This window comes from Larimichthys crocea, chromosome XXIV, assembly GCF_000972845.2.
Source record: "Larimichthys crocea isolate SSNF chromosome XXIV, L_crocea_2.0, whole genome shotgun sequence".
Lineage (NCBI taxonomy): Eukaryota > Metazoa > Chordata > Actinopteri > Sciaenidae > Larimichthys > Larimichthys crocea.
In genome coordinates this window covers 19,485,222-19,512,393 of record NC_040034.1, presented here as the reverse complement: position 1 = coordinate 19,512,393, position 27,172 = coordinate 19,485,222, and the positions used below count along the sequence as shown (strand labels likewise).

Sequence of the window (27,172 nt, the reverse complement as noted above, 5' to 3'; positions counted from 1 at the left end):
CGTCGGGGCAAACACACCTCTCACAGTGTCACAACAACCTGACAATGCCTCTTAACACGAGCGTGATGGAAAGTCATTTACATAAGATGCTCCGCAGCTGCTTTTGATGGTTTTAAACAGGAGCCAAATATCCGTTCCACCGTAGGTGTAACTTTTAGCGTGGCCAGGTTTTTGAAACATGTTTGCGCTCTGTTATCAAAAGGCCTTTGTGTTTGTACAGTCCTGACCTACAATAATGAAGTGCACTTGACTCCTTTTAAAAATACAATGGAAAAAATACACATCCCAGCATTTATTATTCACTATCCATTAGCTGATGTTGCAAAGCAATTATAGCAATTCAACAACTTCTTTGTTTGTTTTTTTTTTTAGAGAGATTCAGATTCAGATGTAGTCACCACTGAGATACACTGTGGCTCAATGCTTGACAGCAAGCGCTGCCTCACACACACACACACACACACACACACACACACACACACACACACACACACACACACTCACCTATCCTCCTCTCCTGCCAGCCCTCCTGCCTTGGCAGCCGCTAACCTGCTGGGACCGGCCCTTGATTTATTTGGAGAGGGCCTTGGAACGGAGGGGCCAGGATGAGTGGCATTTTAATGTGCTTTTGAGATGTTTGGTCACAAGCACTATTGATCACAGTGCCGCACCGCACACCCCCACTCCCTCACTGTCCCGCAGACCCTTACGTTGCCCTGGGGGAGAGGTCTGGCTGTCAGGCAGGGAATGAGTTTCCATGTGGGCTTAGATTAATGAAATGAGGCTTCTGTTTGCGGGGGGCACAGGGGGGGTACAGGGGTCAGACCATTAAGGAATCCCTGGGCTGGGCAAGATTGAGCCTGCCAGCTCACTGGACGCTGGCTGACTGATGGACGTCCGGGATTGAAAAGAGAGAGAGAGGAGAGGGAGAGTAGGATGGATACACTGATGTGAAAAAAACAGAAAAAGAGGGAACAGAAATCGGTTTGTAAGACTTTGAATCACAATCCTACAATACAACAACGCCTCACCACTGCCATGAGCCCGTTCCATAGCCAATCCACCACAAACAACTACCATTTTCTCAGTCTCGCACACAGCCCTGCGCCATTCATTCACATCAGGTCTTACTCTAAGTAGCACAGAGCCGGGGAAACGTCCAGAGGTTGTAAAAGTAGGAGCCAGGGATATTTCACAGCCGAGTGAACATGCCCAAAGCGTGTTTAGCTCTCTTACACTCGAGCCTGGACAGGGGGGTTTATTTGATGGCCAAAACACTCAGTAGAACTCATCATAATTCTGACTGTGTGGGTGCTTTTGTTCAAAGGTGCCAAATGTGTGCAATCGCAGCCCCACACACACACACATACACATACACGAACTCATGCATAAATGTACAAACAGCAGCACACGTGCTAAAGATACGCGCCGCACACACACGCAGGTTACATTGGGGAGGGTGGTGCTGGTGGTGGGGGTGGGCATTAGCAGCTCTGGGCTCTCGGAGGTTTGATGAGTGAAATGGATTAAACTCCTGTGATCAATAGCCTGAGCGAATACACAGATTATCAGATTAGGATCTGTCCCCCTGCTTGCCGAGGGGTGCCAGAGAATACATTAAAATCTGAGGCGCCTTGGCAAGATTCAATTAATCAGGCTACAGGTTGTCTTTTACAGTCAATTCCAGACAAGCAGTTGTGTTTTGCTGCACTCGCTTCACGTCAGAACAAGGGCATATCAGTCTGGAACAAAGTGTTTGCGGAGCATGCACAGTGATTTTCTTTTTCGCCTGAAGAACAAATTGATGCTACCTGAATTTAAATGAAATGTGAAAATAAGCTGGATCCTTGTTTGCTTCAAAGATAGCGATTTTATCCCTCTGTAACTGTTTTCTGGAAGAAACGGAGCATTTTATTATAATTACTCAATAGTTAATGAGTACATGTCCAATTATATTGGTTAAGCAAAGTTTCATATATTTCCCAGCAGAAGAACTTAAGGGGCATTACTTTCCTTGCAGTAAGAGGCCCTTATTCCATTGCTGCTTTGTGCATTGTGTTCTTTCCAAATGTAGCTTGTAAAGCACAGCACCATAACATCTTAACAAAGAGGCCTTGCAAATGAGCATTAGCATTTTTGGCCAGGTGAGGCTCACGGCTAATGGCTGCCCTCTTATCTCTCCTCTGCAGTGTGTACGGCTGCCCTCTGGCCAAGAAGAGAAAGAGTCTAGACAGACAAACCCTGGAAACCTCCCCTAAGAGGAGCACCTACCTAGATGACATGGACAACTCCACCATGGAGGAGTGCTACGAGACAGACGGGACCGAGGAGATGGATGACAGGGAGGAAGAGGAGGAGGAAGGAGCGGTAGAAGAGGAGGAGGAGGAGGAGGAGGAGGAGGAAGAAGAGGGAGAAGTGGAGGAGGAAGAAGAGGAGATGGAAGGCTACGTGGACTACAACGTAGAGCAAGTGGAGCACGAAGAAGGGGAGGTGGAGAGAGGGGACGGAGAGGGCGAGGAAGAGGAGGAGGAAGAAGAGGAGGTAGAGGTGGAGCAAGAAGAGGAGGAGGAGGAGGAGGGGGATGAGGAGAGGGTGGAGGAGGCAGAAGAAGAGGAGGAAGCGGTAGAGGAGGTGGACTATGAAGAGGGAGAGGAGGAGGAAGGGGAGCAGAGTCAAGGGCAAGGTGAGATCACTTCCTCGACAGATTGTACTGAAACACATGCGATAGATGGATTTAAAGGAACAGTTCAGGAAATATTATTTATTCACTGTCATGTCTCTGTGGTGAATTTAGGACTACAGCCAGCAGCTGTTCAGCTGCTTTGCTTAGCTCTGTCCAAAGGTAGCAAAACCTACCTACAGATGCAGCACCTCGAAATGTCAGTGAACATTACAGGAAGTTACTGTGCACGGGCTAGAAATAGTCTGGCACATAACCCCACTATGAAATGACAAATTATGATTCTTGCACTTTGTACTAATTAAACAAACGAGATGTAACATGGTAATCAGTGAGCTATAGAGGTGCCGGCGGCTGGATTGTTTACCACACAGACATGACAGTATTAATCTTCTCATGCATCTCCACAAGAAAGCAAATGAAAATATTTCCCAAAATTTTGAAACAGGTCCTTTAAAACATTTCACATATATTTTTAATTGGCATTATTTTTCAAGTGCTGCATTTCCGTACCTGTGGTTTATATTTCCATATTTGATGACTCCACCCGATGAAGTAGTTTAGGGCTGTTGAACGTGATGCTCAAACAATGATTGTGTTTTTCACTGGAATGAGATGAAACAACATAGTCAACCCAGCAGCAGGCTGAAGCCATACAATATATTATTCCTATAGTGATGAGTTATTTATCTTATATCGTTTTTTTTATTTGCTGTATTAATTAATTCATTTGCACATTTTACTTGCATACAGTCTGTCCTCGTTTTCAAAACCTTTATTGCATAACCAGTCTACTAGAGAGGTGCACTGGCACTAAATTATTAGCTGCTTTGTTAATTTTTCATAGCACTCTTTTTAAAACTATTCTGTATTCTAAGCACATTACAGAAAAAAAATATTTAAATTGATGTCCACTGAAATGTTTTAACCTTTAACCTGCATGAGACTTTTGCGAGAAACATTAGATCACATAAGGAACTAAATTATGCTAAATTGCTAAAACTGGAGTGATGATGATTTTTTTGTAAATTTTTAACAACAAAAGAATCTTCAGTTGCCATTAGAGCCATACTTTAATAATGCCTTTCCTGAAGACATGAGACAAAAAAAACATGTAGTTTTGGGACTGGGGATTTGAGAACCACCACCATCACCACCGCCACCCCTCCCCAACGTGGCCAAGACTAGATTTGGCAGGTTTCTCTCCAGCAGATTCTGCTTTGCACCCCCACATCACGATTGGACCTGACAGTGCCTTCAAGTCCAATTAAGAGTGAAGCTCTGAGAGAGGAGTGTGTTAACCCTGTTTGGCGCGTAGCTCTACCCACCCAAAGTGTTGATGTGGCACCTCAGCATCCATGCTCTTATTTTCTTGCAGAATGTGAAAACAGCGCTACAGACTGGTGTTCATTAGAGCCCACAGACGAGTCCTTACCCTTAACACCGAGACAGTGGACTGTTGCCACTGTCTCTTCAGCCTGTCAAGCTCCTCTCTTTCCATGGATAGTAGCTGATTACTGTGTTTTTTTTGTTGTTGTTTTTTTGTTAAGTGCTATGGACATGCCACAGTATGTGCTGTTGTCACTGGAAGGTATCCACGACACTGATGAATTCTTCACATCTTTGTCATCATTGAGCTCTATAATCATTATCTTTGCTTTGTTGCAAAATAAAGATTTAACAGCATTTTAATCTGCAGAATTTTACCAAAAGAAAGATAGGAAAATGTTTCCATGTGCATCATTAACATACTCTCTATTCACCCCAAGACAACACAACTGGCAGATTTCAATCATAGACATGCAGGAGACTGATATTCTGGATCCTCTCTGTGTTTCTCAGTGGCATGTACACTTTGATAGCTAATCCATAGCCAATTCAGGGCAGGGAAGTCTCTCTGTTCCCTCCATAATCTGTTTCGCTTCCATATCCCTTTTGTGTACCTTGATTGCTCTTCAAATTGCTTTCCTGTGAAACATTTCATACCATCAAAAATTAAACCCCCGGTGCAAGAGGTTGCTGTAAGAAGCCTTCCACTGTCAAAATGTGTGCCTGGTCATTCGTGACTGTTCCCTCTTCTCGCTCTAAAGCCTTCACCCCCCAGGCACCGATATTATGTTGCTCTTAGATTGAAGTGTGTGTAAGTGTGTGTGTGTATGAATGAGGGAAAGTCTTAGTGTGAGTGTTTGTGTAGTCTGTGTACAAAGTGTGTCGTTGGATAATATTCAGAATTGTTTTTGAATGCGTAGTCCGATGAGTTTGCATATTTCATATTTGTAAATTTGATGTGATGAATACGGGCATTTTAAGCCAATTAATATATTGTCACTGACAAGTGCAATTGTTTTTCTATCATTATTATTAGTAGTATCAATTATTAGTTTATTATTATTATTATATTAGTATTATTATTAGTCCCGTGATGTGTTTGTTCCCACGTGAAGTCAAACTTCATCCTTTCTGTGTATGAGTCAGAGGCGGGCTGGGGGGTGTTCGGGGCTCATTTTCTCTGCAGGAATGTAAGTGGCAAATGTGACGCGAATGTGAGCGATGTGCTCTTGGCGGCTCAGGGCGGAAATGTGAAAGGAGATATTGGAAGTGCTCCAGGAGTGAGTGCTTGAAATTACTGACAGAAGAGGTTCAGTAACCTTTTGCAGCCTGTCAGAATCAATTAGGCAGTGAAAGGAATTCTAAAGATACTGATGATTGAATGAAAAAAGAACTTTACTAGCAAACGATGAATGGCCACTGACTGGGGTTCATCATGTTGCAGATGGAACACCATATTATCTCTCATATTTTAGACTCTCCTGTGAAAAAAAAAAAAGCCTTCTCTAATTCAAAGGTTTCTCGCTGTGTTTTCATTTACACTGCTGAATTATGAATAAAATGTTACCTCATTTGCAGCTATTCACAAAATTATTTAGCAGTATTATTAATCATAATACCTGTGAATATCATGTCCTAAAACATTCAGGAAATAAGGGCAAAAATAAGACTTGCTAAAGATATAGTCTCTGATTTCAGAGCATCTTTCTCTGGAACCTTCTCCAACCGCTATATTTAACTTCCTGTGCTGATTCACAATTCAGAACACAAGCTGCTGTTAAGACTCTCAAAGTAAATTATTAGGGGAAGCAAAGAGTTCCTTATCCAATTTAGATGGACCAAGCCCAGAAATCTGATTTACCAGTCAAATAGAATGATGGAAATGAAATTACAAGACGTTTGTTCTTTCTTTCCAACAGAGGACGATCAGATGAGCAACGGTGAGGGGGGTGAGGGCGATGGTGGAGGTGGCGGCGGCAGTGCCAAATCGGGCCCGTTGACGGAGAAGGACGACAACAACAACGAAGAGTACGAGAACTACGATGAACTCGTAGCCAAGTCCCTCCTCAACCTGGGCAAGATCGCAGAAGACGCTGCCAACCGAGCCATGACGGAATCTGAGATGAACAGCAACTCCTCCAACAGCGCTGAGGAAGAGGAGGAAGAAGAGGAGGAGGAAGAGGAGGAGGAGGATGACGACGAAGAGGAGGAGGAGGAGGAAGAAGAGGAAGACGAGGAGGAAGAGGAGGAAGAGGAAGAGGGGGAAGGAGATGAAACACAGAGGGCCGATCTGAGTTTGGACGTTGATAGTGATGTGGTTCGGGAGACGGTGGACTCCCTTAAACTGCTGGCACAAGGTCACGGCGCAGTACTGGCTGACAATTTAGATGGACAGGAGTTTGAGGATGGTACAGGTGAGAACGGGAACGAGAATGACTGTACACACAATGGGGGAAATGCACACAATGGTGGTAATGGACAAGTTAAGACCACCGGTAACGGACAAATAGAAAACAGCGATGAGGAAGTGTGTTTAAGCAGTCTGGAGTGCCTACGGAACCAATGCTTCGACCTGGCTCGGAAACTAAGCGAAACAAAGTCCGCTGACCGAAATGGACCATCCCAGCAAAATCATTTTTCATGCGGGGATCCCAATCAACAGCCCCAGCATCATGGCTATGGGGATTTCCACCACAGCCAAGATGACAGGCGATCGCTTGATAGGAACTATTCTGACATGGACAATCTCATGAAGCTCGAGGAACAGCTGAGCCCACGCTCCAAGGCCTTCTCCAGTTGCGCACAGGACGACCGGTATCACTCCAATCACCGGGACTTTGATGAGGACACAGCCTCTGTGACGTCGGACCGATCAGAAGAAGTGTTTGACATGACAAAGGGTAACCTGTCCCTGTTGGAGAAGGCCATTGCACTAGAATCTGAACGCGCCAAGGCAATGCGGGATAAAATGGCTGCCGAGGCCGCCAGAAGAGATGGGGTGAGGTATAGCCATGAGGACCATGGCCCACGGCATGGCTATGGTGTTGAGCGTAAAGCTCGGCTTCCTGATGGTTTGAAGAAACCTTTCTACCATAAAGGTGAGTAGCTCTTTCAAACACGGACACGCTCAGATGCACACCAAGCCTCCATCAGAAATCACATCTACACAAGTGTAGACATGTTTACCTCATTTAACAAGCTCAGGTAAAATGTTTGTGTGCCACTGTTTGCCTCTGTATTCTATCTATCCTGTACTGGAGACTAGACAGCCCCCATGCATTCTGGGAACCTTACTATAACCCCAGGACAAGCTTTTTCAGCCAATTTGGAAATTCGCATCTCGGTAGCAGCGGGAGCGGCAGCAGCAGCTTATGTTGTTAAAATAGGCCAGCATGGAAACATCAGAGGGTAGGCTTGTCAGGCATAAGTAATGGCAATCTGCACGGCCTGTTAGGACCGCAAATCTCATCCCTTCGATGCAGCTTGGGGTAAAGCTGCCTATTTTTAAACCTGCACAAGCACTTGGGAGAGGAAGGTACAAAACAGAGGCCGTCTGCCTTTAGAAAGGATTGATTCTTCAGGGAACAATGACGCTTTTTACGCTTGTTTATGACTCTCATGACCTTCCATTCAGATTGATACTTACTGATACCACAGAAAGATAAAGACTCATATATGGATAATCACACAGTACAAAGACTGCAGTATTCCATCATCGTGTGCTTGTGTATGTACAGAGTAGAGTTGCAGTCACACAGATATTGCAGTGACATTTCCAGTGGTCTGATTTCAAGCTCCCTTATTTAACTCTTAATTATTCCTCTCATCATATCTTTGAGCGCAACAATATTCAGACTTAGTTAGGTTAAATCATTTCCTCCCATAAGGAAGGTATCAGATGAGACCAACAAATAAGAGCATGCTAATTCACAGCAGGGTAATATTACACTTTAAATGCCACACAACTCACAGCAGGTATATATTGGGACTTAAATGCCACACAAATGCTAATTTCAAGAGCCTTCCATGGCCCCTGTGTCTGGCTAATGTTGGAATAATGAGAGGACACGAGACAGTTGCGTCACGATAACATCTTTCCTCGGGCGAGATAGTAGCAGACACTCGTTGACCAGGGTTCCTGTGTGATTCATAAAGCAGAGCATAGCGAGGGAGGGGGAGACGGGGGATGGAGAGAGGGGGGAGACGGGGGCTTCAGAGAAGAGCCCAGCTCCCAAAGAGAAGCATGAGGCTGAGATGAAAATTGAACAGTATCAGAATGACCGATAACGAACGACAGGCCCACTGACTGCACATTAATTATCCAGAGATGGTATGGTAATGGGGGCCATTTGCTATGCAAAGCGCAGACCGTCCTCAGCCACAATCAATATCCCCTGCTTTCTAATATGCCTTCCACTTGGCTGCATCACTCTCTGCAATGGGAGCGTGGCAGGCGTAATGCATACCCCATCATGTATGTATATGTGCGTGCGAAATGGAGAATTATTGCGTTCAAACACTAACAGTCAGTGTCCCCAAAAGAAGCCACATTTTACATGTAGACCAAGCGCTTCATTAACATGAAATCTCCCCGCCTTTCCTGCAGTGGTGTTCAACAGAAGAGCCAGACATGACATAGCAATATTGTACCAAACTCATGGCCCCTAACGTGACATAGATAGATGACAGCCGCGGAGGATAATGAGGTCCTTTTTTTTCTGATGAATGAGACACAGGATTTCATTTGGGGACTCACTTGTAAATGTCTGCGTAAGGTGTGCTCCATTCCACCTCTCGATTTTGTCAATTTTCTCAACCCTCCTAACTCTTCACTTGATTACTCTTTTCATTGCTCCACAACCTCTGGTTTATTTTGGTTTGCCAGTAAGTGCCTTAGGTGGAGCTACTAAGTTACACAGGCCTGTGAAACTTTAATCAGTGGTCTGTCTTTCTTTGGCATGAGATAATAGCTGCTCCCTTGTCTACTTTGCCAATACTCACTCCAGATAAAGGTTCCTGTCACTCAAATGGCTCCAAATTGATTATACAATCTGAACACTATACTCTTGTAACGCTGCTATGAAGATACTTTGAAGGCTCTTATGGCTTCGTAAAACTGCCCTAATATTCATTTAAAATTATCGTGGAAACTGCAGCAACAAGAACTATGGCATGTTGGTTGTAAGAAGAGTCCTTGACCTTGTTTGGGAGTCAAAGTGTTTTAAAGGTGGATGGTTACATCTGCAGAAACAATGCCAGTTGGCACAGCCTGACATTGCCGCTTTTTGGCGGTAACTATATCTGATCTGGGTTTCGAAGAAATAGAAGAGCCAGATTTTGGGAAGGGAAAGACAATCCCATCCGGTGTGTGTGCATGTGTGCCTGTGTGTGTTTGAGTGTGCTTTTTCGGACCCTTATTGTCACACTCAGCTCAACAAACTGTCATGTGAATGATTTTAATTAACTGTGATAAATTCTTAATTGAATCTAAACTGGAGGATGAAAGATTTCGTGGAAGGTCACCAACATAAGAGTTGTAATATTTCACAAGTCTTCACAATTCTGTAACAGTAAACAAACTTCATGATCAAAAGATCTGTCATCAAGCCAATTATTGCCTCTTTGTCCTTGTCAGTTTTCACTCCATTTCTCCAAATAAGCACAGCAATAAATAATGGCCTATGAATAAAAAATACAATTCAAATGTTTTGGGTTATGGCAGTCAAGGGTGGAGATTTGGTTTTAGAAGCGAGAGAGAGATACTGCTCCATACTGATCTAGAAAATGTGTAAGTGAATGCCTGCTTAAAACCACATTCAGTTTTTATTGATGGAGACCATGTACAATAATCACAGATAAATATTGTACAGGTATGTGCATCATCTTGCATCATCACTAAAAAGAACTCTGCCTTATCTAATATCTAAGGTGATGTTCAAACCAAAATTTTGAGAAATGAGGTCGATACTGAAAAGTCCAAGAAATCCACGACAGTCTGACATATATGTTTCCATCTAGTGTTCTTCACAACACCTGTTCCTTACTGATGCAGCTGTGCACGCCTCTCAGCATAATGTATAGCTCTGTTTCATTATGCATGTATGTGCTTTCTGTTTCAGCTTCTAGTTCTGTGCTGCAGTGTGGCATTTTGTCACGTGCAATCACCTCAGTATTCCTTTTTTTTTTTTTTCTGCCAACAGATGTTTCGCGCGCAGACAAGAAAGAGAGTCGGTGTCCGACACCAGGCTGCGACGGCACAGGTCACGTGACTGGCCTGTACCCACACCACCGCAGCCTGTCGGGCTGTCCGCACAAAGACAGGGTGCCACCAGAAAGTAAGCACTTCAGTCACACACCGGTCAAACACATATTTACCCAACCTGCGGCCTTCGTGTTCTTTGATGTTCATGAATCGGCATGTTTCCCGTGGTCACTGCTGTGTCTGGCTCGTCCTGTGTGCTGTGCGCTTGCTGTCGTGATTGGACTGCGTTTGATATTTCAGCGGGGGGTACAGTGAGGGGTCAGACGGATTGCAGCTGCCCCTCTCCTGTGACCTTTTGCATGGGGCCATGGTTTTGCTTGCTGATTGCCTGCCTAGTGTATCGTGGTGATGAGGTGGGAAATAAGACCTCTGTGATAAACAAATAGCAGCCAGGCAGCGATTGGTGGGATGGTCACGTGCTGTCAATCAGTGATTTACTTGAGTGCATCAGACTTTCTCCTTCACTGGATTGGCTGACAGTGATTAAGAGCATGTGATAATCCCGTCCACTGCTGTTGGTTTCATCATTGTAGAGGATATATCGGTAGCATGGTTTACTGACTGCGTGACTGATGTCATGCTGATGTATTTCATTGCATTTTTCACAAAACTTGAAAATGCTCACAGACCTTGATAACACAGAGCCTGCTTCAGTCATCCATGCCATAAATCCCGTTCATTTATTTGTGTTCCCTGCTCAATTAAGTTCTGTTGAATAGGCAGTATCATATCTCTAAGCCACAGATCAAGTGAAGTGGCAATAAACATTAGCCTTGAATGAATAGTGAGTTTTCCCTTTAGAGATTTCACCCCGGCTATTTAGTCTCATTCAAAGGTCCCTAACCTGAGATGTTCTCGTCTCCCAGAAATGTGAAATGACTCAGAGCAGTTGACCTTGACCGGGATCAAGAGCCCCAAAATGGAATTTGGAATGGGCTTGAATTGATTGTCACTGGAGATTATGGAATATGATGTCTGTGTTCCTCCTCCTGTTCCTCACTTGTGTTGATGGGACTGACTTTTTGTGGAGATGATACCACTAATACGGCACAGGATGCTTTGGATCACAAAAAGTTCTCTTCTTGATCTCTGTGGCATCATCTTCAGTCCTTCTTCCCTGACTTCAAAAGGATATTTGAGAGTGTAACACACACACACACACACACACACACACATAGTCTTGTTGCTGTTAAAGGTGACCTGCTTTAGGTGCCGTTGAGTTATCGCTCGGCCTCTGCATGTAGCGGTGAATCACCAGGTTTCTGTCAATATGTGCTCAGTCGTCTCATGCAGACTGACTCCATGTTCCACCACATTAAAAGTAAAGATGAGTACATGTCACACATGTAGCTGCCTGTGTGGAAGATTCAGCTTCTCTCCCCTATTAACACATTTGCTGTACTGAATGGACAATGTATTATTAATGCAGTGGCTTCATTTAATTGGGAAATCACACAGTGCAACCAGACTGTTCCTTGGGAAATGTGAAAAATGACGATTAAATTATATCTCAAATTCATTAATTCCCACTTCTGTTTGCCTTAGTATAGCTCTTTTCATTCGAATGTTAAAGTATTTAATCAGCTCACGTGGGAGTCCTTGTTTTTGTCTTTAAAATGAATTACCTTCCTAACGTACATCTGAAGCCACACTGCTTCCTGTTTGCATCCCACTGCCCACTGAATCAGACCCAGGGCTTTCTTTCATTTCTTGCCATTCTGTCTGTGTCTTTGCAGAGGGCAGGGCAAAACTGATATATGCATAATGTATTGGCTTGTGGCATGTTGAGGTGGCAGGCTTTGTCCAATTACCTGCACCGAACACCAATTAGTATGTAAGGGAAGGAGGATGATGAGGGGTTAAAGTTTAAGGGGGTGATAATGATGAAGCTGGTGCCGATGGGGTTTGGCCCCGCGCGCCAGACGACCCTTCCCCACGCCTGCGGTGCTCCGACGCCTCCTCTCGGACATCCATAGATCATTAATCTAATTGGCTGGTTGCCGAGGGGATTCGAGACAGTTATGGACTGTTTTAATGGTAAATGGTATTGAGGAGTGAGCTCTCTACCCTAACAACATGCGGATGATAACAAAGCACACTCTATCAAGGAGCTGTATTCCATCTGTCTGCTTCTTCCATTGATTTCAAGACTTGTGTTTTGCTTGATTGCTGGCTGTCGGTCGCTCTGCTTTCTGCATGCCCAAAAAAATTCCCTTCCATTTCTGTCTCTTGCTGGCTTTGTCCTGTTAAACTTAAATGACATCTTTTTATTCATGACTGTCCCCATTCCATGAATACTAATTTGAAAGGGCCGGATAAGTGGAAGCAATATGGAGGGAAACCTTGCCTGCCCTCTCAAACTAGTGTTCATTAAAATGAAGAAGAGGTCATTTGGGTTCACACAGGCTCATTTCTTAATGATGTTTATAATGCCAAGCTCCTCACACACTAATAGAGCTCATGCGTGATTGTAAGGGGCTCCTAACCTTCCCTGTCTTTCACTCCTATCTCCTGTCTGTATGAAGTTGTGGCTATGTATGAGAATGTTCTTAAGTGTCCTACGCCTGGCTGCACGGGACGCGGCCATGTCAATAGCAACAGAAACTCCCACAGAAGGTAAGTGACAGTCTGCCCTTATGAAACTGGCACTGTCCATGTTGCACCCTTATTTTTCCACCGTGGGACGTTTTATTTTAACGAGCTATTGTCCCGAAATAATTTTTTCATCCTCATTTTTTTTTCACACACATCATATTTTTGTTTAGGTGTTGTCAAACCCATTCTTTTTGTCTGTCAAACACATTGTTTTTTTGTGTGTGTGTGGATAAGTACAGTCTTTTTTTTTTATGATCTTGGGTAGAGGTAAATAATTGAAGTAGTTCAGCTGCTTAACAATTCCATAGTGAGACTGATTAGAATGCAGCAATTCACACCTTCCGCAGCATAAATCATTCATCAGCTCTTGGCGAAAAATGGCATCTATCAGGTGCAGGTTTGGAGGGAGATACTGAAATAGCAGGGCGCTCTTGCCAGTGCTGTCAGACGGGGCGAAGTGACAGTGAAAGAGGAGTGTCACCCACAGCAGATGCTCAGGGAGTCGGGCATAGCAGCAGCCATTAGCACCTTTCTGCCACTCAGCCAGGGTGACAGGAGAGGTGCAGACCTGGGAGGACCAGCATGCCTCCACGCTGTGCTCAGTGACACGGCTGCAGCGCAAAATAGGCACGCACATGAACACGCGCAGTAAACTTTCACTTTTACTAGAAAGAGCTAATATAAACCTCCATATACTACCGCAGCACTTCCAAACCTGATACACACTCTTACCCCTGCACACATTCATGCACGTCTGATGACAGGTGCTCACGAACACAACTCTATACTGGCTTCAGGCCATTGTCAAAGATAATTTTTTCACTGCGACCCGGCACACTGCGGTTGACAGACTGGATGGAGAATAATAGGGGTTAAGGATAACAACATGAACTTTTGTCACATTTGGTCAGTAACTTGTCAAGAGGAAGTTTTACAGCCCGAAATTCGATTGGAACAGACTGTAGGTGTAGATCCCAAGTGTATGTGAGTGTGTGTGTGTGTCTCGTCAGCATGTGTTTGAAGGAAACAAGATGCTGCAGAATGCGCGTAAAAATGCACATTTGTCCATATGGGAATATCTATTCTGAGAATTATTTCAAGCCGCTCAACCAGAGACACGCAAGCTGTTGCCAATTTTGTTGCTATTGAAAGTGTTAAAAGTGATGAAAATTAGCGATTTTGCATTTTAAACAGGGACTCTGTAAACTCCACTCAGGTATTTTAAACTGGTAGACACTGGGATTGACAAGCTGGCAGACTGGCTGACAAGTACTCTAACAAGCCAAACATTTTTTACAGCATGTGCGTTCAATGTAACATTTTCACCTATCAAAATGTGCCTCAGACGCATTTTCCACGATGCCACTGAAGTCGCTTTCTCGTCTCAGTCTGTCAGGATGCCCTATCGCTGCAGCTGAGAAGCTGGCCAAAGCCCAGGAGAAGCACCAGAGCTGCGACGGCCCAAAGTCCAACCAGGCCTCTGACCGAGTCTTAAGGTAGTATTCATTTTTCACTTTCATCTACATCATGTAAGATGAAATTCTCTGTTGGAGGTAGCCAAAATATGAGATGGAAAGGTCAGGATATAGATACGTGGTTGGTCAGAAAAGAAAGGACCTGACAATGTAGATTTGACTGTAATGTAACACAGCACGTAGATCATCTTTTGTTCTTTTTCTTTTTTTTTTGCCATTGAGATTTTAAGTCTCCCCTTTTTGTTTTATGTTTATGTTCCCCTGTCCCTTGAGAATACTTCCTCAAGAGAGCCTGCATGTTCATTTCTGTCCTCAGTATTGAAGGCAAATCACTTTATTAGATTTTAACAAAATTGGCTTCATTCATCACAGTGAAGGCACAAGCGTTTTGAATGAGACTTTCTTTGATAGTCATGAAAATGCTCTGAAGAAAAGTCACAAGTAATTGTAAATGATATATTTATACCTACAGTTAGTGAACATCAACAGCGCAAGATCTTACATTATATCTCTGCCTGGTCTGAGATTGAAGATATAAACGCATATCAAACGATGAAAGCATTTCAGAAGTATGCAAGTGTAATAAAAGGAATGCAGAAATTCAATTTTGACTACTTTTTATTGACTGGGCATGAAAAACACTTGTAGCAGGTTATTTTTTGTAAAGCAGGAGGACAATAACATCCAAGCTATGGTGTGTGAAAGCGATGACCCAACCTTCACCAGCGTCATCCTCCATATTCTAATCCTGGACTATCACCATAACAGTCTGCCCCTTCCCTTGCATCTGCCCTTTTTTTTTTTAAACCAAACCCTGAGTTCCCTCTCCTCCTCCTGGGCAATGTTGAGTGCCTCGGTCCAACTTCCACCCCCTGGTCATTTATTTTCCAGGCCTATGTGCTTTGTCAAACAACTGGACTATCCACAGTATGGTTACAAGAACAATGTTTCCACCAGCACGCCCCGCTCCAACCTGGCCAAGGAGCTGGAGAAGTACTCCAAGACCAGCTTCGACTACAGCGCCTTCGATGGCAGTAACAACCACCAAGTGTACGGGAAACGGGCCATCGCACCCAAAGTTCACGGACAAAGGGACACCTCCCCCAAAGGATACGACGGTACTATTTCATAACAAGACGTTTGTTTCTCCCATGGTGAAGTGAACACACGCAGATATGAAGATTCTTTTGACGTTTCAGCGTTGAAAGAATATTTTGTGGAATCTTTGGACGTGACATATTATTTTAATTTATTTAAAATGGAGTGTCAATTAAAATATCAGACCGTTAATTTGTTTAATTTTTTTCAAGGTTATATTTTATGAATCTGAAAGTATAAAAGTTTGGCAGAGAAAGCAATCTTCTTCTTAAATGAGTTCTTTCATAAATCCTCCAGTCTGTGCAGTTTGACAGGTTTGCAGGCTCTAATTTAGACATCATCACCTTTGTGTAAAGTATTTATCAAAATGCATCAAGCCTTCTTCTTTGATTTCTTTCATGCGTCCTGTAGCCAAACGTTACTGCAAGAACTCCAGCTCGGCCAGCAGCACCACCAGCACCTACGCTCCCAGCAGTAGCAGCAGCAGCCTGAGCTGTGGAGGTGGAGGAGGGGGCGCAGGAGGAGGCAGAGGCGGCGGGGGCAGCAGCGCCAGCAGCACCTGCAGCAAGAGCAGCTTTGACTACAGTCATGACATGGAGGCCGCACACATGGCGGCCACGGCCATCCTCAACCTGTCCACACGCTGCCGGGAAATGCCCCACGGGATGGGGGGGAAGCCCCAGGATCTGTGCTCGCAGGTAGGAGGGGGGTGGAGGGCTCCATGTTGAATATATATAGGTGTAGCCTGCATTCTACAAACTCCATGGAGGGTTTTTGGCTTTCATTGAGTGTATGAGAGGAAGTTAACAGACATCACCTGACATGACACCACAGCCTCACACGGCTGCTTTGTAAGACTGAAGCCTTCTGCTGCAGTAACACAAAAAAAATCCACTGACAGATTATCTCTGTGCGTCCTTCATTATACTAATGCTGGCAGTGAAAACTGACAAAGATAGGGAGGTTTCTGCTGCGCACGCCACAAGTACACATCCACACGCTCACACGCACACATTCCATTAAAGATCCGGGGCTGTGTCTTACACTCAGGGCTCAGCAGGGCAGTTTTTTATTTTCCGTCTTGGGATCAGATAGGAGCAGGACGGAGCGCCGTTTGACACGGCGTGAGCCCAGTGTGTCATTTCTGAGGAGATAAGGTGACGGTGTTCCTGTATTATCTGCGCCCAGATGCTGAGCTGGAAAATGGGGCCCCAAGAAAGAGAGCGCAGCACAGCAGAGGGCTAATGCTGGGCTTAATGCTAATGTTGACAGCGGAGGCTGCCAGAGAATGAGAACGAGGGTGATAGAATTGAAAAATAAAGAGAAAAAAAAAAGAGCAAAGAAATGTCACAGTGGAGAAGGAGAGGGGAGGAGACGGGGATACATAGGAGAGGAGGAAGGACAGGGGCGAGCTGAAGAAGGGATAAAAGCCAAAAGCAAACGTACTTCCAAAGAAAAGTGGAACGGAATAAAGTTGGCGGGGAACAAACGCCTGAAGCAATAAGGACTTCCTCTGGTCCTACCTCATTTCATTGTCTGTCCTTCTGCTCCGGGGCCAGACGTACAGGATGCTCCCAGGGCAGGATGGAAAGACGGGAGACTTCACAGGGTTTTTTTTTTCTCGCTCTTTCATCTCAACACCTCACCTCGTGGCACACACCGTTCCTTTTCCTACGTCTGAATAAGACTTCACACACACACACACACACACACACACACACACACACACACACACACACACACACACACACACACACATCTATTCTTGCCTCCTTGTTTTTTCAGCCTCTCTACCCAACCATTTCTCTTTCTCTCAGTCTGCTCTGTGAAATTACAGGTAGCTGGGTCGAGCTGTCTGTATTGTAAGTCTCTAAGTCATGTGCTAAGTTGGGCTGCTTTGTTAACGTTAAAGAGACGTTTGCCCGATTACCTAAAGTTAATCATGTTTTTGAGTACAAGGGATGTTGGGACACATACAGTATCTCTAAAAGACCATACCTGTGTGTTTGCATAAATTAGCCATTTTATGATTTATCATGAATATTACATTTAACATTAATACAATTACATTTTCAAAGCAGACTATACTATAGTTTTTTCACGTGTTTTTTATACCTGATACACTCCTGCTTGCTTTCACATTCAGCTTGTGACCGGCACAGCATACAAATCACACACTATCTCATTTGTCATTGTCATTTCTAAACCCAAAATTTCACTTTTGCCAAAAGAAGCTTTCTGGCAAAGAAAGATATTTTTCCTTAACAAGTTATTACAGGAAAAGTTTGTTTTAATGTGGTATATAATTATGTGAAATGACAGGATATCGTGTGCGATGACAGGAAATGTTTCTGGCAAAAATTGAATAAATTGCTATCCAGTAATAACAAGAAAAGTAACATGAAATATCCTATTATCATTTCTCAATATAAGCAGAAATTACTCATATTGGCATCCGCATACTATCAAACTGATCTCAAAGACGTAAACAGGCATCCATGAATGTTTGTTAAGCTTGAAAAAAGAAATTGGAGCCTTCGAAGGACGATGTGAAGATGAAAGGCCTGAGAGGAAGAGGAGGATGCTGGTTTTATTTTAAGACCTGCAATCGGTGGCCAGAAGTAATGTGGTGTGAGAATTAGCAAGTGACCTCTCACACTCCGGCCCCCTTTCCTCCCAGCATCGCCATGGCAACGGAGGTCAGGGGTTACTTAGAGGTGGTGGGCGAGGGGCTGAATGAGAAGGGGTGGTCTCTAATGAAGTAGGTGGGGTGCATCCTCACATATCATCCTCGTTAATTCAATATGAAAGGGTGGGTCACATTAATTGGACGGTGACATATAATACAGTGGCTGACAAGGAGAGGGCGGTCCGCTGAGCATATTCACAAGGACAAGACGAGTCATGGCAACACGCGATGAGGCATGTGCCATTGGATCTATTCCTCAGCAACATGACCTTTATTTTAGAGTGACTGTTTTTGTTGCTCTTCAGTCCTCATTTCCAACTCATCCTCCGCCTCCTCCCACTGCTTTTTCTAGCTCACAGACAAACCTACGACAAATGTGGAAGTTTAATAGTGAGGGTGTGTTCGGCAGAAGCCGACATCGTGGACTGATGTCAGGTGGACAGTTTTGTCGACAGGTGCTATCATAAAAGCTCAGTTTGTGTTGTGCCTGCTGAGCCTTCGAATGAACAGTCTTTGTGTTTAACAGACCATCGTCTGTGTTTTTTTTCGGTTGTTTTGCATGATTCTCAGCTCTTACATGGCACCTGGCAGCATAGTGAGATATTTTTCAGCACAGACTAATGAGGCAGCAGTAATAGTGATATTCTGGGCCCTTTTTTTTCTACTATTTTTAAGCCATCGGTTCAGCCTCAGTTCCTGCAGTACCCATGAACCAGTCCTAAATGTATCACCCCGTGTGTTTGAGTCAGCGTGCGTCACAGAGGTTTTGGCTTCAGACACCAGGAGAATCCACCCCTAGGGACACTGTCGGGTGGAATCAGCATTAGAGCAGGCTTTCTGACTTATGAAAGGGAACGATGAGGTTGAGGAGGAGGGCATCAGAGAGGGACATTAATGGAAGCAAGGACACAAACACATGCCTACTAAACGTAATCCTGTGGGACTCTTGTGCCAAATGTTGCATTGATAAATACATACAAACATACACGGACACATACACAAAGTGAATGCTTTAGTGAGCAGTCAGTCTTACTGGATGTGGCCCACTTAGTTTCAGAACACAGTACAGTTCTGCCTCTATTTTTGGGTCTGCAGCAGTCTAGTTCCAGCCACTGCTGCTCATCACTGCTCTCAACCCCACCGCTAACCCTCAGCTCGTGCCCTCCTGTGATGTCCACTCACATTAGTCTCACACACACACACAACACAAAGTCATGCACACACACCCTTCTGACTGCACAGAAGAGACCATAGCGGGATGGAAGAAAAGAGAGAGGCAGAGAGAGAAAGAGGGAAGGAGGGGTTCACAGAGGGATGCACTCGTCCTTGAGCACTGATGACCTCTTCTTCTTTTGACCCTCTTAGGAGTGTAACGCTTGTTACTGTACACTGTCTAATGTTTCATCCTAGACAGACTTGGGCAAAAATACATTGGAATATTGTTTCGGGTATTTGAACTGCAGGTGTTCTTGATCCATCTTTCCAAACATCGAAAAAGTTCACAAGTGAAATGCATCACTGGAGGAACAGAAAATTCTCAGTATTTCTCATGTACTTTAGTATGCACCGTGTACTTAGCTACTGTTTTGCCCAGCTCTGATCCTAGAATATGAATATGTTTGACTGCTATTTAATCAGAAACTCTCTGTCTTTTATCCCTTTATCTCCATCCCTGCCTCCTTATGTTCTGTGCATCCTTTTTACCCTTCCTCATAATCATCCTACTGAAAACACACAACACGCACACACCTACCTCTTCCACATATACTGATCTGACCATACCCCACATACAAAAAACCAAATCAACACACACACACACACACTTTCCAGAGTCCCGGTCTAGATGTTGACGAGAACGGTACGTTGGACCTGAGTATGAGCAAGCGTCTGTGCAGTGGCAGCGGCGGAGGGGACTCGGTGCTCACCCCTCTAGAGCCCATGTCCCCCCAGAGGCAAGCCGCCCTGCTGGGCTCCCGCTGTTACGGCATGGGGGACGCCGCTGACTGCTGGGACCTGCCTCTAGACTACACCAAGATCAAACACATAGACGAGGACGAGAAAGAGGTAAAGGGGAAAACGAAAAGGACAATGTTGGAAGTTCTCTTGACCACTAATGTCTGCTCGAGGTTAAAAAAAAAAAAGAAAAGAGAGAGATATTATGAATCTTTTTTTTGTGTGTGCAAACGTACTCATGTTTAAAATATAGAAAGTTGAATCCCCTCAAAAAGATCAATAAAAGTCTGCTTTGTGAAGCTACATCATTCATATTCATACAAACATTTTATTATTTCATCAGCTAAAGGTTACTTTCCTCTTCGCCTCAGAATGTGCCATCACATATTCAGCTGTTCTTACCAGGACAGAAAAACAGACAACAACCATAAACAAATGATGATAGTTACATAATTATAAAGCAGTAGTACGTGATGCTAGTTTGCGGTGTTGGGAGCTGACACAGTCCAGTTGGCACGTGTCAATTTTACTGCCAAATTATTTCCCTCGAAGCCACTGATTCAACACAGAGTCTCCAAGTCAAACATTTGCATTACCTCCTGATTGTCTTCTAGGTTCAGGTGTCTGACTCACTGCTATGTGTCGAATCATTAGAAAGTCATATTAGGGATTTTTTTTTTTTTTTTTTTTAGAGAGGAACCTAATGAATCTGCATGTTAATTGATGTCAGCATTGCCATGCACAGAGGTATCTGCTCTGTTTGTATCATGCTCCCCACATGCTGGCTTTCTGTTTTTTACATTTTGCTCCTCTCCTAAATGAATTATGCAAAGTAGCACCTTGGGAGGGAATCGGAATAGCTCATCTCATCAAAGAACTGCTGGAAATCAATGCAGCACTGCTGGGTGCGCCTGTCGGTGTGTGTACAGGCGCATGCATGTACAGTAAATGTGCCTCCACTGTGCGTGTGTGTGTGTGTGTGTGTGTGTGAGATGTGAATATTCATATGAGTGCGTGTGTCTGTACCCACGTCTCTTTGGGAGTGTGTCTGTGTGTATACTGCAAGTTCCATCCCTAGCCTACTTTCTGCTCGGAGTCTCTGTATGTATGCATGTGTCGTTCTCCTTCCTGTCTGCCTCTCAGCCTGCGCTCCCTTTAATTGGAGAAGCTCGCTGGCTGACCCAGCATCACACACTCCGAGACAGCTTGAGCGCTGGATAATTTGGGCTGTATCTGGACCTGTCTCTTTATGGGCATTACTGTACATAACACTGCGAGCATGGAAGAAAGGAAAGAGGATTTGCATCAACAGCCGTCGTGCCCCGGCTGCATGCACTGCAGACAAAGCACAAGCCCCACATAACGCAGCGGCGAGGTGCTACGCCGCAGTGCCATCTAGTGACTGGCTGCTGCTTTCCAAGAGAACAGAAGCAGCCAACTCCCTGAATGTTCTGTAGTCGCACGCACACAAGAATGCTCTGCGAACATGAACGCGAGTGAGCCTGCAAACACACACACACACACACACACACACACACACACACTGTTCATTTGGCAGTGAGTCATTATTTCCTCCCCAGGATTCTATTTTCTAGCTCTGTTAGACTGACAGGTGAGGCTCAATAGTCACGCAGGCTCAACCATTAGTATTCAAATAGACAAGATTTTATGGTCTGACAGGAGTGTGTGCGTGTGTGTGTCAAAACAAAGGAAGGTGATGGAAAAATACTTAAAAAAAATATGAGTTTTCATCATCTAACCTTCATATTGTTGAGTGCATGTGTGGTATAATATGGGCACCATTTCTCGAAAATGCACGATGATGATGATGAATCCCTCTTCATCTCTCTCTTCCCCTTTTCCCACCCCTTGTCTTCCTTTCCTTCCCCCTTCCTGTCTTCCAACCCCCGACCTCAGCCGGACGACCTGGATCCCTTCCATGACCTGCTGGAGGACCGCTCCTACACCACAGATGTTAACATGCCCAGCCCCAAGCCCAAGTATGTCCAGTGCAAAGAGAGTAAGAAGGACCTGATAACGTAAGAGACCTCTTATTCTTCCCAACGTCCCCCGTGTTCCTCACATCCACCCGACCCCACTTGCTTCTCCCGACTCATGCTCTGCTCCGCTCCTCCTCCCCAACTCATCTTTTTCCGTCCTTTTGTTTTTATCCTTTTCTTTGTTCCAGTTAACTTTGGAAAAACCACTGCTCTCTCTCTCTCTCTCTCTCTCTCTCTCTCTGTCCCCTTCCCCCATCCTGTGTTGCTGGCTTGCTATATGACTTTTTTTGTTTAACAGCTTTATCCATTTCTCCACACTGATCTTAGAGCCGGTGGCTTCTACTGATGCCTTCATTGTAGATTCCCTCACTTCCGATGTGCTTTATCTTTATAAGAAACAACACAAGTTGTCGGTATTGTGCTATATGAAGTGTAGCTGATCTCGGGAAACACAATATCCATCACAGACAGTGAAGCTAAACTGGAAACAATGAAAACCAACAATGCAAAAAAAACAAAAAAAACAGAAACAATCCCCTTTTTTCTGTAATTTTCATATTTTCTTCTCCTTCCCTTTGGGCTTATAAATCTGTCTATTTTTCCGGTGGCAGATGTCCCACACCGGGGTGTGATGGAAGTGGTCACTTGACGAGCAATTTCTCCTCACATCGAAGGTGTGACTTCCTTTTCTCCTGGTGGATTCTAAGTCTACTTCTCTTTATTGTTTTCAGCTTACCTCGACTATGCTGTCAAACACCTGTAGGCAGAATGTCTCTCTCTCTTACCGGTTAGCCCTTTGACTATTGGCACCTTGACGTGCTCAAACAAAGGTATCATGAAATAAGGAACGCCTAAATTAATTAACGATTGGATACATGCTAATTTTCAAGCTAAACCCCCTACAATAAAATTATTTCTCAATGGGCCGTGTGTAAAGCCTCCTAAGCTGATGTTATTCAGTCCTCCAGGCCCTTTCCATAGTGCAACGGAGACTAAGCGTTTACCATTCAGAGCAGGAGACTTAAGCATAATTGCTGAGTGTTGCAGTGTGAGATGAGTCTGCGAGGACTGAAGGATATCAGTCTTGGGGCTGACATGGCTGCACGTACATGAGATTTCCAACTAAGTTGCAGTCTTTGAAGACAACCTCATATGTTAATTTACTACTTTATATTCAGTCCAGTGCAGAACAGGCCACGCATGAAAACAAGACATCCTGCTTGTTGCGTATGAATACAAATACTCAGAGGGTTAACTTATTTAAATCAACTCCCTGCACTTGCATCATGGCTTTTTTTTTTTTTGCATTTCCTGGTTGATGTTTTATGTATGCATGTGTTATGTGTATGTCTGTGCGTAGATAGACGAGTGTGGTCTGAGAAGTTATTTTGTGTTAACGGTGGTTGGGGTGATTTGTCATTTTGGTGTAACTAATGTTCCACCGATGTATTTTTCAGTCTCTCAGGTTGTCCTTTAGCTGATAAAAGCATTCGAAGTATGCTGGCCAACAACGCGCAAGAGCTCAAGTAAGGCGTGAGATGACTCACTCATATATGTATGATTTGTATGTCTTGCTCATTCTGCTTAGGGTAAGAAGTGACAGAGCTTTATTTCACCACTGATATTCTATATTTTTTACATTGTCTACAAATCCCCTAAAAAGACCCAAATGGCAATGAACTGATCTTACTAACAAATATTGTGTGTGTGCCCAAAGCTCCACTGTTGTCCTCACACACCGTGCTTTATTTTCAAACATGCCCCAAATACTCTCACCTCACCTCTCACTTACCAAATGTGGATTAATCCACCATTAAAAATAGTCCCCTATTTACTATTTTTGTTTGCATAATAGAATATTATATATATATATAGTATAAACATACATACATACATACATAACATACATACATACATACATACTACTACATACATATTATATATATAACATACAATACATACATACTAAGTTTATATATATATACACACATACATACATATATTTATATTCATGACCCATTTTAGGTCATACATATACACTGCTGCCGATAAAGGTGGAATAATTTTATTTTCAGACACATTCCTCTTTTTATTCCTGTTCATACACATCAGGTTAATTGTGGTTTAATTTTCACTGTGTATGTTTGGAAGAGGTTGATGGAGTTTTCAGAAGATACACTTTATCTATCAAGAATAAATCACTGTGTCACAAGAATGAGAAGAAATATTTCATTCCAACTTTATGGGCAAAGGGGCTGTGGACAGATTATGGAAACCAAAAAGTTTGCATCATGGGATTTGCTTACAATAAGAAAAATATACATATTGCTGAACTTATTTTGTACATCTACAGTAATCTATTCATTACAACCTGTGTGTGAAATACATTGAGTGTCATTGGTTCACAGACCTTTTGTTTAACAAAGCTTGAAATAAAATTTTTGGGAGGTCTCAATGAGACAATATGTAAAATGTGTATTTATTGGATTTTTTAAGTTATTTAACACCATTTGCAATCATGGGCGATTGCTAGAATCCCTGAGGGTTAATGTTAAAATCTTGAAGGGTCAACAGTACAAAAAATACAGCTGACAATGAACAGGCAGCAAATGTACATCTCGTTAATAATACCTGTCATATCTGTGCAAATATAAAGCTATATGAATGTAGCCTAATTCACTGACCCTGCAGCCTCTCTGCTGTATATCATCTAAAGGAAAGCAAACAATAAGCATTTGGGCTTAACTGTATATGCACGGTGACTGTACGGCAGATTGTATGCATGTCTTGGGGTATATTATCCTTATATAGATACTGCACTGTTGCTGTAGGCCCTGAGCCCTTTTTGTGTTTTCTGCCCCAGGTGCCCGACACCAGGGTGCGATGGTTCGGGACATATCACTGGCAACTACGCCTCACACAGAAGGTACAACACAGCATTCTGCAGCACGCATACGTGAACCAGTTTCTGCTTTTTTCTCCACATGTCTCTATTCTCTGTCTCACATACATCCTGAAGTTCTTACCTTACTCTCTTCTTCTACTTGTCTCCCCCTCTCTCTGTATATCTCTCTCTCTCACACACACACACACACACACACACACACACACACACACACACACACGTACTGTATGCTTCAACTTTGTAACACTGTCATTTATCTGCAGTCTCTCAGGGTGTCCGCGGGCCAGGAAAAGTGGGATAAAGATCATCCACAGTAAAGAGAACAAGGAGGACCAGGAGCCTATCAGGTACAGTACAGACACTTATCATCAGTCTTCTGTCCGCCTTTAAAACCCTGATACGGAAACTCTTCCTCCTGCTAGCAGCACTGCTCACTGTTCACTGCTTACTTTACATCTCCCATGTGGAATATAAAACATGACACACGACTTTCCTTTTTTTTTTTTTTTATAAAAATTATGCGAGTAAGCTGCAAGAACGGGAACAAAAGAGCAATGTGCTGTTTTCCTAATCAGTACATTACTCTTTAACGTGCACTGACGCAAGAAGGAATAAATCAGTATTAGCTCTGACAAGACAAATGTGTAAAGTTTCAACCCAAACCTGAAGGTGCAGGAGAAACTTCAGAAGAGCAAGGTTGTAGCAGTTTAGAGAGGGGAGATTCTGCAGTCTCTGGTGAACTCCTGCAGACAACACAGGTAAGGAAAGACAGAGCGGCGAGCAGAGAGGGAAAGTTAGAGGCAGAGAGAGATTGATTGGACTCTACCTAAATCCCACAATGGGCTTCTCTGGGCTCAGCCCTGCAGCTGCATTGATTTCTCTGGTGGTGCAGAGCACAAATAACACACTTTGGTCATTCTCCATCTTGTCATTTTGTTGGATTCGGAGGACAGTTTTCCACGGCTGATATTCACTATGTGAGCTTTGGAGAATAGTAAGGAACCTAAGGAGATAAGTAAAGTCTCTGGGCTTCAGAGCAGCACTCTGTGTCATCCTGCAGAATGGATCACATTAAAGCACAAGGACATTTCTATTTTTTATTTAATCCGAATGCAGTGAATAAACTCCACCCTTGATCTTTTAGTTATATTACAAAATATGTTTTTTTAGGACAATGACATCCTTTTCGCCTTTTCTCTTGGTTTTATGATGCTCGAAGGAAAAATGACCCTCCCTCACTAGTGCGTGTGCCCTCTTCAGGGATCATGACCTTTCCATGATTGTTTATAATCAGGAGACTCTCATGCTGAGGGGGGGCTGGTCTAAATGTAACACTAAGTGACTGTACAAAAATAATTCGGGTCACTATGATGGAAAAAAAAAAGTGATTAGAAGAAATGGTGTCAACTTTTAAGTGTATATGAAGCAATAGAAAGTTAACAATGATTCGTAGTGGTGAGGAAGTCTTCTCTGTCCCCTCAGGTGTCCAGTCCCGGGTTGTGATGGTCAGGGACACGTGACAGGAAAGTATGCATCCCATAGAAGTGCATCAGGATGCCCCATAGCAGCCAAGAGACAAAAGGACGGCTACTTGAATGGCATCCAGTTCACATGGAAGTCTGGCAAGACAGAGGGCATGTCATGCCCCACACCGGGCTGTGACGGCTCAGGTCACGTCAGCGGCAGCTTCCTGACACATCGCAGGTGGGTCTCTGGAACTTGTCGGTGTGTTGCTGCTGTTACTGACTTAAAGGTGCCCTGTCAGGGTTTCTTGTCAACAAAACAAAAGTTATGCTTACATCCAAAACACCTTGTGTCAATTCTTGAGGTCCTACAAACACATTATTGAAAAAAAACAAACAATTATAGATCATGCATTATATAATCTACATGTATGTCCACCTGCCTCTGTCGGAGCATTGCAGCCACAGCACTCGAAATTAATGATGTCCTGTTGTCAGTGGAATAATAAAAATAGCACAATAGGGACAGACTCAGAAGATACAGTGTTGGGGACAGTAAGGTGTTCTAAAAAAAATGTGAGGTGGCACCAGCACAAGCTCGACAGTGTGTCACACACATACAATCAATCATAGAGAGGCCGCTTTAGTCAACTTGGTGAAGTTTTTCTAGATTTTGTGACTTTTCAGACCCTTTAAGCAACTTTTTTGTAGATTTTTTACTCA

The 27,172-nt window shown here is 43.7% G+C and overlaps 1 protein-coding gene across 6 annotated transcripts in view; it reads left to right on the top strand.

Annotated features, from left to right (window-relative positions):
• myt1lb (myelin transcription factor 1-like, b) overlaps nt 1-27,172 on the top strand; it is an 88,577-nt gene that overhangs the window by 53,611 nt on the left and 7,794 nt on the right. Inside the window, exons 5-18 of one of the 6 annotated variants that reach the window (XM_027274890.1) lie at nt 2,190-2,631; nt 6,018-6,153; nt 6,241-7,107; nt 10,210-10,344; nt 12,797-12,887; nt 14,255-14,362; nt 15,233-15,459; nt 15,851-16,137; nt 19,959-20,192; nt 21,999-22,120; nt 23,539-23,607; nt 24,945-25,007; nt 25,250-25,333; nt 26,469-26,690. In XM_027274890.1, coding sequence (XP_027130691.1) covers nt 2,190-2,631; nt 6,018-6,153; nt 6,241-7,107; nt 10,210-10,344; nt 12,797-12,887; nt 14,255-14,362; nt 15,233-15,459; nt 15,851-16,137; nt 19,959-20,192; nt 21,999-22,120; nt 23,539-23,607; nt 24,945-25,007; nt 25,250-25,333; nt 26,469-26,690 — 3,087 coding nt within the window. Of the gene's footprint in view, nt 1-2,189; nt 2,632-2,652; nt 2,684-5,928; nt 7,108-10,209; nt 10,345-12,796; nt 12,888-14,254; nt 14,363-15,232; nt 15,460-15,850; nt 16,138-19,958; nt 20,193-21,998; nt 22,121-23,538; nt 23,608-24,944; nt 25,008-25,249; nt 25,334-26,468; nt 26,691-27,172 lie in introns of those variants that run through there. The other 5 variants (XM_027274888.1, XM_027274887.1, XM_027274885.1 and 2 more) reach the window with 5 other exon arrangements.